This window comes from Convolutriloba macropyga, chromosome 8, assembly GCF_964194025.1.
Source record: "Convolutriloba macropyga chromosome 8, txConMacr16.3, whole genome shotgun sequence".
In the NCBI taxonomy this organism is placed as follows: domain Eukaryota; kingdom Metazoa; phylum Xenacoelomorpha; order Acoela; family Convolutidae; genus Convolutriloba; species Convolutriloba macropyga.
The window spans coordinates 38,410,629-38,425,738 of NC_134475.1; the positions used below are offsets into that span (position 1 = coordinate 38,410,629).

At 37.6% G+C, this 15,110-nt stretch overlaps 1 protein-coding gene across 1 annotated transcript; it reads right to left on the reverse strand.

The window, feature by feature from the left end:
* Positions 1-2,149: 2,149 nt before the first annotated feature.
* LOC142345049 (uncharacterized) lies at positions 2,150-14,773 on the reverse strand. Its single transcript, XM_075397131.1, has 4 exons — positions 14,700-14,773; positions 7,195-7,356; positions 5,709-6,359; positions 2,150-2,592 (listed from the first exon to the last, which is right to left on the reverse strand). The coding sequence occupies exons 2-4, from the start codon at positions 7,208-7,210 to the stop codon at positions 2,150-2,152; spliced, it is 1,110 nt and encodes a 369-aa protein (XP_075253246.1). The 5' UTR covers positions 7,211-7,356; positions 14,700-14,773.
* Between the last annotated feature and the right edge of the window lie 337 nt (positions 14,774-15,110).

Sequence of the window (15,110 nt, forward strand, 5' to 3'; positions counted from 1 at the left end):
GCCTTTGTGGGCAAGTTCAACGGCGATGTTGATGGTGTTCCACTTTTCGATGTTCTCGCGTAGTTCTTTTTCCGCATCAACAAGATTAGTACCACTATCAGACCAAATAATGGCCGGTGTACCCCGACGGGCAAGCAAACGCTCCAATCCCATTACACACGAACTGGCGTCCAAGGACGGAAAGATATGAACATGAACGGCACGGTAGTTAAACATGTGAAGAGGAAACCCCACTTCTTCTCAGTAGTCCTACGTACAGTAACTTGAAACGGACCGAAGTTGTCAACCCCAGGGTTCGTGAAGGCAAGAGACTGGTATGAGAATCTTTCTACAGGGAGGTAAGCCATGACGGGTTGAAAAGTGGTTACGCAGAACATTCTGCACGTGACGCAGTTGGATTTAATCCAACGCAGCGAGGATTGTAACTTAAGGATCGTATAACGTTAATGTAATTCAGCCCAGAGATAGTGAACGCCTGGACAATAGTTTTTTTACGTGGCTATGCCGCAGAAACAGTTTTAAAAATATGTGGCGTGAGTCAAAAATTATAGGATGTTTCACATCAAAATCAACTTCGGCCAACCGTTTGATGCGGCCAGCCGATTGGATTAGACCATTTAGTCCGACGAATGGGGAAAACGGGGCAATACGGCTCCTCCGTTCAACGGATTTGTTTTCCAGGAGGTCTTTTATTTCTGAATTTAGAGTTTCTCTTTGAACAAGATACTGAAGACGACGCTCGGCTTCGTCAAGCTCAGTGGGATTTTTTGTACTACCATCGATATTACTGTAGCATTCATGTGAAGGTAACAGCTGGAGTATGTATGCTGTTACTCGAAGCAATTTTTTAAAAGAACTTATCGAAGGGGATTAGTTGTGGCGGCGGTTCGTTAGTTGACTTAGTTGCGGATGCGGCCAATGATGTGTTAGGGTAATCAGTTTCTTCGGTTATTATACCGAGTTTGATGTTTTTATCTAATTCGGTGCTTGGTTCGAACGCGAACCTCAGAGGACATACCACAAGTACCGGCGTCTGCCGTGTTATCACTTGAGGCAACGTGGGTCCATTCGTCAACGCTATTGTTTTCTAAGATCTCGCAAACACGATTTGCAAAAATTTTTGGGTGCTTAATTGTAGTTCAAGAGCTTTAACCAGGAGAAAAGAAGGCTCCATTTGGGGCCCACTCGAAGTAGTTACTCGAGCTCGGAGAAACGCAACGGCACTGAAAACTTCTTGTGAACTATCGCCAAACATGTGTAGTTCCAGTTGTTCAAAGTTTCCCGAGAAATAGCTCCCCGGTAGAGTAATTTCTGAAAACTTGGGTAGTTCTTCACTCAATTCGAGGAAATTTTCTATCGTGTCTTTTGGTAGCTCTTCATCCCAATACTGCCCTCGGGCACGCCAAATGTCTTTTAGCAACAATCGAGCACTAACGGTAAATCGTGCAAATAGATCAATGAGATCAAATACCTTAGACATTAGGATCAGTTCTAAGGGTTGTGTTAAAGACTTAGTTACTGTATTGGAGGAAACTCAACTCAAATTTAGGCTATCTTTTTTGTAATCCCTTTTCAGCCCAAGCACGTGCGAACATTCCTCCTTAGATGACGCGATTACTTTTGGATCGGTGGACTGCAGTGACTGACCCATCAATGTGATCAACTAGATTTGGTACATTGCTTACAAACTTAGTAAGCTTGAACCCACCTAAATGGAGGAGTGTACCAATTACTTTGATCTATTGAGAGCCCTCTCAGGGGACTCCGCCGAATCTAGGTAATCGTCCACGTAGAAGTTTTCTAGGACGGCTCTGGTTTCTTTCGGTTACTGACATATGTTGTCCCGGGCCGTGCGTTGCAATGCATAGTTAGCGCAAGTGGGTGACTCTTTGGCCCCAAAAATACGGCGCGTGTTTTGATAAAATACAACATTGTTGTGTGGTCCTCCCGCTACAAAAAATGCAGTAATGGTTGGTCACGGTCTGCGACACGAACCTGGAGGAACATGTCCTCGATATCTGCAGACACGGCAAATTGATGTTGTCGAAAACTGATTAGTACATGGATTAAGTTCTGGAGCAAATCAGGGCTAGTGAGCAAAGATTTGTTCAAAGAAGTATCGTGAAACTTTGCTGCACCATATAGTACCCTACACACTTTTCATCGTTTTGTTCGGGTTGATTACGCGATGGTGTGGTAGATACCAGTCTTTGTGCAACCACTGCTCGACCATGTGAGCGTCAGGAACTGTTACTACGTATCCTTTTTGAAGGTCTTCAGCGATGGTTTCCGTTTTAATTTTTTTTGAAGTTTTGTCTCTCGAGAGCCGCTTCTCGGCAGATTTAAGTTGCACCAGTGACGAAAAATAGTTATTGGTGAGCTGGAAGTTGTCATCAGCCCACACCATACCAACATCATACCTTTGACCGTTATGAAGAGTCGTTGTTTCAAGTATTTTATGCGCGTGAGCATCCGCTGTCGATCTTGGGTCAACCAGCTTGTACGCGCCATACGATTCCATATCATACCAAGAATTAACTTGACAAGCCAATTCATAATCCTGTTCGACATTGGCTTTGAAACACCTTGACACTAAACATGAACTTGATGGAAGTGGGCCGCTTAAAACACAACCTATGGGCAAGCCAACAGCGAACGATGACTACTTTTTAGCTGAAAAGGACTCAACGGTCGGATGGCATGGTAGACATCCTTTACAAGTATCATCTCAATGTTTCCATAGCTATATCTTAATGGGTCTAGGACGGCCAGATGTGGGTAAGTTTCTTGCATGAACTTAACGTCAATGATGTCAGAACATACGTTTAATGTTTCCCTCACATAGAGATGTACAGTGAATGCTTCGAAGTCTTGATCTCTATGAGGTGCCACGGTCAATTGAACCACCTTTGTATCGATGGGTTCTTCTGTGTTTATACCCCTGACATAAAGTTTTTTTGTCGTACCTTGCAAACCGAGTCTAGCTGCGAGACTATCGGACACCCAAGAGTTAGTGCTAGCGGTATCGCATTAGCCAACGCCGTAGTACTAGTATCTGAACAATTAGTAAGTTTCAGTTCATTCACCTGAAGGAGTCCTTTGACATCCGTGACAGAAGACAAAATGCTCGTTTTGCTTGGCGGCTGTTAACCAGTAGTTGGCGTACAATTACCTGCAATCAATTTCGAATTATTGATGTTGCTATTTGAGGATTTAGCTGGAAAAACCCTTTCAGCTACGTGAATTAAGGTGTTATGGGAGCTGTTGCAACCTTTGTTCCTACATTAACGAGAACTTGGGCATTGCCTAAACGTGTGTTTATCACGCAAACAAAAGAAACAGTGCTTCGCTTTAGCCACGACCTTGGCTCGCTGCGTGGGAGTCTTTTCCTTAAACACACGACACTCCCACAGTCGATGACTGCCCTTGCAAACAATGCAGCTTGGGAAAGATGTTGAGGCAGCACTCCGTTGCATTTTTCGAAAACTCCTTTGTTGCGTATTTGCAGCAAATTCTTTTGATGCAACTTTTGACTTAGTTACGGGGATGATTTTATCCTCCGTCTTGGTTTGAATTGCAGTATTCTTCATTCAATCATGCGCTTCGGCTTTCACCTTTAACCAGTCGTTAAAATCACGAACAGTAGGTTTCACCCAATGCTTTTTGACCGCCATCCAAGCACAATGGTAACGGAGCGGTATGCCCGTCTGTTGGATGTATAACCGGCGTGACAAAAGGTGGCGCGATGTTAGTAGTTGTAATGAAAGGGTTAACAGGGATGCTGCAGTTTGCTGCGTGGTTGCTATTAAGATTTTGTTGTGCATTCAATTGGAAGATGGTATGACTGATGGCGGGGTTAGCCGTGCTTGGGGGTAGGTTCGGTTGAAAGTTGTTGTTGAAAACGGCTGCATTAATTGTTGGCTAATTTACGTTTGCGGGGTTATTCTGAGGAACACTCCACTAGTTTAGATCAAGGTTACAGTTCTGGGAAGTTTTTGGTGCGGTAGGAAACGGTACCTGGCGGGCTTGGGACGAATGGACAATGTTTTGCTGTGCATTATTGGGACCGGGTATGTATATTGCTGTGCTCGCAGGGATAGAGGACGGAATCACGGAAGGCTGAAGGTTAACTATAATAATATTGTTCCCGGGTAACGGCACCAATACTAAAAGTGTAACAAATCAACACTCTTTCGTTAAGCTTCAATTCATCAAAAATTTTTATAAAGACAATGTTAAACGGTCGTTTTATAAAGCAACGTTCAACGTATAAGCATTGGTACCATCATAACAACAAGTGGTTTTTTAGACGACAGTTTTTGATGCTCATTTTACTGGTATCAGTCAATTTTTGATACTTGAGGCCAAAGACGGTCACCATTCTACACCAATGAATCCAAAAAAAAAACCGAAAAGTTTAGAGCCCAATCACGTCTTCTTTGATAGGTTTTATGATCAAATTTACTTGAAATTATTTTTTTTGCACTTTTTCTGAGCTTGGTACGTATATTGGAACGATTTCTATGCGTATTTAAATACTCGATTCTGATTGGCTAATAAAATGACGCATTTTGATATATTATCCGCTTTACTCAGTAACAGAGGTCTTTTGGGTTTCTTTGTTTGCTGGAATGTCGTTGTAAAGAACGTATAGCAACGAACAATTTTGAAATGTAGAGCAAATCTCGATATTGTTTGTTTTTCTGTGAGATGGAAATCCCTTACTATTTGATTTGGAGAAATATTGAATGTTATTCCGAACTTTACAATACAATTCGCCTCTCGATTTCCCAAATTAGTTTAAATTAGGATTGGCTTAACTAAGAACTGAAACTTCAATTAATTTAGAGAAGATTGAAAGTGGTTTAAAATCAAATTTGTGAACAATTTTTTTCATCCGATTTTTTTTACCAGGTGAATGAAAAAATATGTCAAGGATTGACAGACAGCGAAACAGTAAACTGATGTAAAGAGAAAATGAACCAACTAACTTGAAATGAATTTAGGGTTATTGGAGACCAAAATAGAAAACTAAAGATTAGCAACATTGACTGCATGACGCTTAAATTAAATATGAAAAATATACAAGGCATAGAATAGGATCACGCGATCTTGTAAAGGGAAGATGGCACGGACAGGTGTAGCACTATACCTTATTACAATTTGCAGCTTGTGTATAATGCTGCGCATATGAAAGAAGTTTGGCTAAGGATCAATTGAACAAATGCGAGGAAACGCTGTAATGTTGATAGCAAGAAGCGCAGAACTGGAGCCAGCTCCAAGCAAAAGAAGCCTTCTTAATGTCTCATGACATTCGATTGCGCAGGTTTCAGTATCCCAATTGCAAATCAAATAGTGTGGTTTCCACTATCCTAGTTGAAAACCCGATTGTGTGGGTTTTACTATTCCAAATGAAAACACGATTGATTAAGTTTAATTAATTATGAGTTTTTATTCTTACCTGACCAAAGTGGGGAGAATAGAAACATATATTTCATATCTGGAAAACTGAAATATGAACTGTTGAAAATTGATTTATTAAACTGGTGATCTTGCGTTTTATAAACCTAGTCACGGTAACCAAGTTAATTGTTAATTCAAATTTCCATTCGCGTAAAAAATTGAATTTCTGGTCATGATTCAAGGGAGCTCAACCCAATGTCTAAATAAATGCCTCTATGATAAAAAATATAATAGACTAGGCTTGCCTGAAACTTGATCACGTGATATTTTCTTTTCATCCACAATTTTCCCCACGCATTTGTGCCACAAGCCTGAATACTTTTTGTGCTTTTCACGACTCTCTTTCTCGTACTGCTCGGCAATATATTTGGCAATATTGTCATGATAAGTGTCTTTCTGTGCCTCTAAATCCTGCTTCTTTAAACTTTGTCTCATTGCAATTATCTGTGCTGGGGTTATGTTGTGAATGGTATCGTTATACGGGTTAGCTAAGGTCATCTGAGGTTTTAAAGGTCCAAACTTTGAAGGCAACTTTGACAACTCGTCTTTGGGTTTTTCAAAAGGGGCGAATGCAAATGACGTGTACCCCCTGCATTCCTTCAAAGCTTGAACTCTGAATGTATTAGTCAGTCTATTTTTGTTTTCGGGCAGGTTTTTATTGGCTGGTCTCGTTGCTTCGAAATGAAATGGAGATATTTTGCTGAAGTCGGGATTCAAAGTTATTTTTTTGCATAGTTGAAGTTGTTTCTCGTGATTTGAATTCTCGGGTGTTTGGATAAACTTACGACGAGACTTTGGCACTTTACTGTGCGTGTTGCACTTCAAAGGGCGGTGATTCAATTTTTTCAGGTTGATTGGGTTGCATTCATTGCTGGGGTGGTTCCCGTCCGAAAGAACTAAATTTAGAAATGTTTCCCAACGCTAGCTTAAATCTCCCGATTCATTTAATCCCCCATATTTTAATATCATGTCTTTTCAACCATACCTACTTTAACCCCGCAATCTTTTCACTCTAAAACCATTTCTCCAACCGCTAAATATTGAAACTTGCGAGTCAAGAAACTTTCCAAAAATTATGTAAGAAATGCGCTGAAATGCGATTGAGTTTTCAAAAAATGCGTTGAAATTTTAAATTTACAATGTATTCGCAAAAACGCTGAAACTTTCAGACGAATGCGCTAAAACTTTGTAGGAAATATGCTGAAAAAGTAGTAAAAATATGCAAGAAAATTGCTGAAAAAAGTGTGAAACTTCTGTGGTGAAAATGTATGTGCTGGGGAGGGGGATAAATTGAGGTAAATAAAGATAGTTAATTAACCAGGATTAAACGATAGGGCGGGAAACCAAAACGGGTTCAGGCAAACAACAAGCTTCTTACAGTCTTGCAAGACTTTCTCATGTGTTTCGAGAAATTAAGTATTTTACAGAGATATCACGATTATCAAGACGAGTCATAAGTTAATATGAAAAAAAACTGAACAAGATCTTGCTTCCCAAGTTTTGTAAGAAAATGAATATGTTGCATGTATCAAGATTCGTTTCAATGAGTAGATAAAGCATTTTGAATGTAAAATGCGTATTAGTTTATTCATATAATTTAATGAAACAAAAACTTTGTTCACTGGGAAAAAGGAAACAGATCCCTATTTTTTTCTGTGGCATTCCATCAACAAAGTCCCATTTTTCAACATTGGGTTTATTGTCACCGTCGCTGGCTAGGGTTATTTTCACCTTTTGTCCGGGGCATGAGTACACTATTGATTCAACGGACGAAGTTTCGATTGGGTTTTGTGAGTTGGAGTTTGATTTGAGGATGGTAGCATTTTGACATGCTTTGTAGCTGCTGTCTAGGATTGTGGTGCCACTAGATTTCGACTGAATTCGCTTGATAAACTAAAAAATAAACAAATTAAATGTTTCAAGCGCAATTCTTTAAGAAATTTTAACTAATTGCCATGATACAGCAACATTACCAGCCAGCGCGCCTACCAACTAACGTGGCCTATTCGGTCCACTTTATCTCATTAATTCCGTAAAACCTATGAAAAGAAACATGCAAAACGGGCTTTACAGTGTGGACACATGACAAAATTAGCTCATCCAAGATCCATTTTGACCGCAATTTGGCCTTTTCAACAGCAGTAAGTGAAAAAAAAATATCTGCATGTTTTTTCCCGCCTCTTTTGAAACGTAACGTAACACACCTCCCGGTACTTTTTGTGTGCAATTCATGGGCAGTTTTTATTGCGGATCTACAATTGAGTGATCACAGAACGCTTCTTTTTTCAGTAATTATTGAAATAAAAACGAGAAAACACTCTATAGATTTATTTTTAGTTTTTGCTGTTGAAAAAACACTTTTAAATTAACGACAACTACTCCCAACTTAACTTTATTCTATTTATCGGAGATTGTAGCAAAAGAACCCAAGTATTTTTATTTGTTGCTGTTTGTCATTGATAACGTTAAATGATTAATACATGAAAAGTAAAATTGACTGCATATAAAGTTATCATCGGTTGCAAATTGCAGGTCAAAACTCAAACTTCAAAATTTGCTCTGCATCAAAAATGAACTCTTCTTTAATAAAAAGCAATTGTAAACGTTATCACCAAAATGTAAAGGGAGTGAAAAGTCACTGTTTTTTGTGGTGCCCGTTTTTGCAGATATAACCGATTTTTACATAAAAACGACAGTTTATCTGCCTTTGCGATGATAGTTCCCTAGGGTTTGATTTGTCTTAGTTTGTCACTAATTCGTTTTTTTCCAAATATATGGTTAAATCAAGTTTACAGAAAAAAGCATTGATGCCTTTGTAAAACTGCCCAAATGGATCTATAGAATCTGAATATTTAGGGTGGAGGTTTTACCCTATTCACAATTCCACAATTGTTCCTAGAATCTGTCTTTAGAGGAAACTACTGGACTGGATAGTAACTTTACAAACCTAATACTCTTGATTAGACTAAAAGATTATACCAGGCCCTGCGTTCAAGCCCTAAATACAGTATTCTCAGGCGCTATAGAACTGTAGTCAATTGCCAATAATAATGATGATAGTAGAATATGTTTGTAATGCCTCTCTATGTTATATGATATTTTAGCTTCCAAGAAATGTGTTGCCAAATGAAATAAATTGGTGACTCTAAGATTGAGAATTATACCAGGTCCTCAATTCACTTTCTAATTAATCGATCAACCAATATACTTAAAACAAAATAGTACATGACGTGAAGAGCTCGTCGGTGTTTACTCCACAACCCAACCAGACGAGTATTAACCAACTTGATAGAACGCTAAGACATTGCCCATCAGGTACTTCAGGTTAACGCAGACTGTTTTAATTGTCTACTTGGTTCACCATTCCATACTAAATGGGTTAACTTAACTTGCCAAGTCTTCGACGAGCAGGCAGGCCTAACCTCAGAGTGGCTTCACTATACGGTCCTCGGGAAGAAGCGTGGCCGATTAATACTCTCAGAAATCAATCGTTTTGATGTTGTTCTAACTCGGTGCTGTTCTCCAGTTCGTTAACCTAACTTAACCTAATTGTTGATTGGTTGATCACTACTTTACTAGTCACCAAACTATTTTAAATCCAATTAATTGAAGCTAAAACTAAGTATTTTGTTAAGTCATTAAAAATGTGATGTGAAGTTACTAAATTTGTACAGTTGTGCGCTTTCGATTTAGGAGAAACTGAAACTATTTAGCAAATTCCTAATAATAATGAATACTAGGTTCCCGTTCTTGTAGAACAACTAGTTTATGACTTCTATTAATCACAACTAGCGGAACCTATAGTCTATTCTTACTAGATACAGCTTTTAGTTTCTACTGAGTTATAAGAAGAAATCTAGAAAATGAAGACGGTGGAAAATTTACTAAGTTAATTTAACGAAAACTATAGTTACCCGAACTTAGTAATTTCAAACAATTATTACAATTTTCAATAACACAGATATCTGTTAACTCACTCGTCTAATCAAGTTTACTCCGCAATTTCGATTATCACGACAATATAATTATTTTCAGACTGAGTTTGGTTACAAAAATTGGCTAAAATTGAGCCGTATATATACTGCTTATCTATTTTTGGTAATGATAGTTTAGTCCTATTTTTACCAAAAGTTCCGAATCTTTGTGTGAAAAATACCCTTTGGGGAAAAGTTTTCAGAAGGTCATTCATGACTTTGATAACCTAGGCCCCTAATATGGGTTTCTCATTCTTCATTACGTGTATGGGAATTTTGTGGTAGATTTATCATAGAATCATTATCAGGATCAATATTTACTTATTCAACCGTTCTCATTAGTTTAATTTTCTTCGCCATTATTATCTCGGTACAGTTTCCAATTTAGAATTTGCTTTGGCGTCGGGAATAATTCAAGGTCAGTATTAGTTTGGTCCTTTTCCGAAAAACGCTTAAATTCATCTTTCCATTCCTACAGTATGGTGCCAACAAACAAATGAAGTTTGTTTCTGAGGATTTATAATAGGTAATATTTATTTTAGCGTAAAGCTTTAAACTTAAACAAAAAACTGTTAAACAAATGTTTTACCCGAAATATGTTATGGACTCTTCGAAACAAAAAGTTCAGTAGCAGCTTTTGATTTAGGAACATTTGAATTTGTATTAACTGTTCTGACAACATTACAGAGGCATTAAGAAGAAGAACATTAAATCAATATCGCAGTTTTGATGTCTATCGGGGGAAAAGTTTTCTCAATAATCTTACAAATGCTAGTTTACTGCTGGTTTTGTAATTAAAATTTGAAAATGCTACCAGTGCAATTCAAATAGCGAAAACGTCCTAAAATATTTTTTTATTAATACCAGAAATAGAGAAGTCAGTTTCGAGAACGTTACCAAATTTTTTCTGACGAAAACAAGCATTGGTGTTTTTCATTTATGAGAAAAAACAAGATTCGAATCCACATAAAGCGATCTATAAATATGGCCGACAATTATCATAAATGAGTGCATTTGGGCCGTATTTCTGGTTATCTTTGCTGAAAAAATGGATGTCAAAATTAAAAATTAGTTGAAATGCTTTTGAAATTGAACCCAAATTAGTGGTTTTTTGGACAACTGATGTAAAAGATCGTCACCTAAAAACTTGAGATCAATAATTCTGTTATTTTGTTTGTGTTTTTCGTTTTTGCTGATGATAAAAATTTTTTCTAAAATTTAGAACCACTCATAATTTTACTATATTTACCTGCAACTTTGATTATAGAAACATCATTGGCAATTTCCTGTTGTCTATCAGGAATTGGTGGTTTCAATTACAACGTTAAATCAAATTTGCATGGAAATGCTTTGGTACATTTTCAAAATAGTCAATTTGAATTGAGGAAAAAAATAAATTCAATTGCAAAGAGCAACAAATAGTTTATGATGACTTCAATATGTATATTTTTGTTTAAAGTTTAATATTGAAATAAAAAAACAATTTTTAACATTCCTTGAACAATCTACCCAGTAAAAAAACTGATATGAACATCATCCAGTTAAACAAATGTTTGCATTGAAATCAGTTTTCTTTTGTCGACGAAATCAATAATTTGAATTCATTGTTTTTGCAGTACTTAGAAAGCATAGAAAAAGAACAGCTGCAAATTGAAATTTTCGGGATGGTTTATTGGTTAACATCAAAAACAATACAGTCAGTTTCTAAAACGCCAGTAGTAAGAAATATGTACACCCTGACTCACTTTTTGGCTGATTTTCCCCAAACATGTTGGATCATGCGCGCGGATAAAAAATTCTTGGCATTTACTCCCTGCATGTTAGGATTGTTGCTTGAATATGTAATAGACCTACCTTAGCTCTATTTTTGAACTGGACAGGTTTAATTCCTTCGTTTATATTTAATCAAGCTGTGGAGAAAACTGTTTGTATACCCGACAAACGCCCGAGGGCTATAAATCCAGTCTATATTTGTCATGAACACTTTTGCGCAGAAGTCTGGGCGTCTAATGTGAATAAAGTGTACATTGGTATTGCGAATGCAGGCTTAATTCCTGCTTACTCATTTTTGAAGAACACACGTTTAAATCCTTCGTTCATAAGGTATATTTTCACACTGGAGAATACTGTTTGTATACACGACACATGTCTGAGGGCCATAAATTCAGTGAACACTTTTGCGATCAATTCGTATCAATTAGAATTGGGAAACAAGACCAGTCAAATCCCAAAGCCTCTCGAAACGCTTCAGTCAAAGCAAAATTATGTATGTAATTATTCAGTTCTAATGTTTTATTGTAAACAGGGACTCCTAGTAACAAAACTACATAAGGCTCTGAAATTCAACCAGAGTGAATTTTTGAAGTGCTATATGGAACAGAATACAAAGTTGCAACAACAACCCAGTTTTAGCGCATTCAAAAAGAACTTTTTCAAATTGTTGAACAACTCATGCTTTGGGAAGACTACGGAAAACTTGCGATTGAGATGTCGATACAAGATGTTGTTTGTGGAAAGCGAGGATAAAGCAAAATTCTATTGCAACCAGTACAACTTTGAGAAGATCACCATTTTTCGAGACAACCTGGTTGGGATCACGCTTAACCAGAAAGAGATCAGGTGGAACAAAACCAACTTATTGGGGTGCGGCTATCATGGATCTATCAAAATTACACCTGTACAGGTTCCATTATGAAGAAATTAGGGCTTTGTTTGACGAAAAAGCTCGTGTAATGTACCGTGACATTGATTCTCTGTTTTACGAGATTCAGACAGATGACATATACAAAGATCTTCTGCAACTGAAGCATATATTAGATTCGAGTGGTTACCCCAAAGATCATCGCTTACATAGTGAATCGAACCAAAATGTGCCACTGAAAGTATCAGATGAACTGAATGGTGACATTGTGACGGAAGCGATTTTTCTAAAACCAAAGGCCTACTCCTTAAAAACAGTGCAAGTAGTCAAACAAAGTGCCAAAGGTGTGAGCAAACATGTGAAAAAGACACCTCATCATGTCAAATTCAAAGATGTTCTCAAATCCAAATCACCAATGAGAAAACTAGTAACATCTATAGATAGTGACAAACACACACTCAACATAACAGAGTCTAACAAAATTGCTTTGGAGTGCATTTGATGATAAACGTTACTATCTGAGTGAAGGCATTCAGTCATATGCTTATGGTTACTACATAATTAATCAAAAACGGAAAGAACCTCGGGAAAAAGCTCTAAAGTCCTATATTGAGATGAATGAAAGCAAAACCATCAGAAATTTAAATGAACAACCCGATAGTGAGATTGAACAAACGTATTCTCCAACTGATCCTGGGTTCTGGCAAAACTCTCAACTTATGTCCGATGACGAGAAAATACTTGATTTTAATGTAGCTCCTTAAGAAAAACCGTTCCCAAGATGTCCCTATGTCGATTTCGAAGCTGAGGAAAAGCCGCCGGAAAAGAACCATCGCTTGTCGAATAAACGCTAAAAAGGACGATGCTGCCCAACTCAACCCGGTTGGGGTCTCAAGAAGTATTGATGAGGAGAAACAAAACTTGCGATTGCTCCGCGCAGGAGCTTCTTGTGACAACAACAGCTTTAATAGAGGGGATAGCTGCCCAACTCCACCCCCGGTTGGTGTCTCAAAAAGCATTGATGAGGAGAAACAAAACCTGCGACAGCTCCGCGCAGGACCTTTTTGTGACAAAAACAGCTTTATTAGGTGATAGCTGCCCAACTCCACCCCTGTTGGGAGTCTCAAGAAGTATTGACAAGGAGAAACAAAACCTGCGACTGCTCCTCGCAGGAGTTTCTTGTGACAACAACAGCTTTTACAGGGGATAGCTGCCCAACCCCACACCGTTTGGGGTCTCAGGAAGTATTTACTAGGAGATACAACAACCCGCGACTGCTCCACTCAGGAGCTTATTGTGACAACAACAGCTTTTATAGGGGTTAACTGCCCAACTCCACCCCGGTTGGGGTCCCAAGAAGTACTGACGAGGAGAAACAAAACCTGCGACTGCTCCGCGCAGGAGCTTCTTGTGGCAACAAAAGCTTTAATAGGGGAGTACAACGACTTATTCTTTTATTCGTGCTTTTCCTGAAATATCCAAATGTCCAGACAACACAAAGAAATATACGTGCAAGAAGCTGACAGAGAAGCAGTTTTAAATGGGTTTATGCATTTGTTTGTGCATATGTAAGTGACTTAAAACTGAATGTTGTGTCTGAAAGTTTTTTGTTAGATAAACTGAAAGTAGATAAACTGAAAGTTTTTTGTTAGAGGTTTGTTATAAATAGTTTATTGTTTGTTCTTAACCTTGCTTTATTAATTTAATTTCTGAGTTTGTTTCTTTTTTACAACTAAAGCAAAATAATAGTTTCAAGCTATCTGTTTTTTTTGTTTCCTCTGAGTCAATAACTAACCGTCTAGAGACAAGATAACAGCGGCGGAGTTTGAAAAATTAACCCATAAAAAAGCTACCTCTCTATTTCAAAATGAAATTGAGGTACGTCTATTACATATTTAGGCAATAATCCTAACATATAGGGAATAATTGCCAAGAATTTTTCATCCGTGCGCATGATCGAACATGTATGGGGAAAATCAGCCAAAAAGTGAGTCAGGTTGTACACATTTCTTACTACTAACGCCTAATTAAATCTTGCTCGACAAAGACAAGCAATGATGGCTTTGATTTCGAAAAAATGCCTCATTTTTAGTTCAATCGTGTTGAGCAATCTATCAGGTTGTCATAACTCAGAACTTGCACATCTTAACTGAAACTGCACAACTTGTACTGTAACGAAATTGATCGCACAACAAGAAAAAAAAGTCGAGGCATTTTGAAACGTAACCATCTCTAGAAGTAGTTTTTGTGGAAAAATCGATTGAAAACTGCGTCAACTAAAAATGCCCATTTACACTCTAACAATTTTAAAAGTAGGGCATCAAAGAGAAACATTTGTGAAATATGTGATGTTATCAAGCAGAATTGTAACGAAAATTTTTGTTTCCTATTAAGTTTCCAACTTTCATATGAAAACTTTAGTAAGAAATGAAAAATTAGTTCAACCTTCCGATACTAACGATGCCGAATAATTAATTGATGCTTAATGTCTCAAATAGGTCAACATTTTTTACCAAAACCCTCAAAAAAGATATGAACAGCTATGGATATAAAAAAGAACAGGAAATTTAAAGCAGTTTAAATGAAATACTTTGAAATATAAATAAAACAAGAGATCTTACCTGAGATGTCATTTAACCGCATCGCAACAAGACAGAACAAACACACGAGTCAACCTTAGTCTCAAAAATGTTTGTGGTGTCTTGATATTATAGATCAAAAACAATAAACATCTAGTGAAGTACAGTCAGCATTCAAAATCACAGTGTGAAAAAGGTATCATAAAATGAAGCTTTTTACAATGCTATTTCAAAGCAATTCCCCGGTCTGTGTCACGCTTTGTCAGTTCCCACGTGGTCTAAGCTTTCTTGTTTGCTCTTGGCTTTGAGCTGTTTTCGGATTATATCTTTTTAGCCGAAGAGAACAAAAGGTAACATGACCGATCTAATTTAGACCTCGATTGATGAAAATACCACGCTCAATACGAAAAGATTTTAGTTCAACTTTGGCTGGACTTTAGATCGAACCTACCC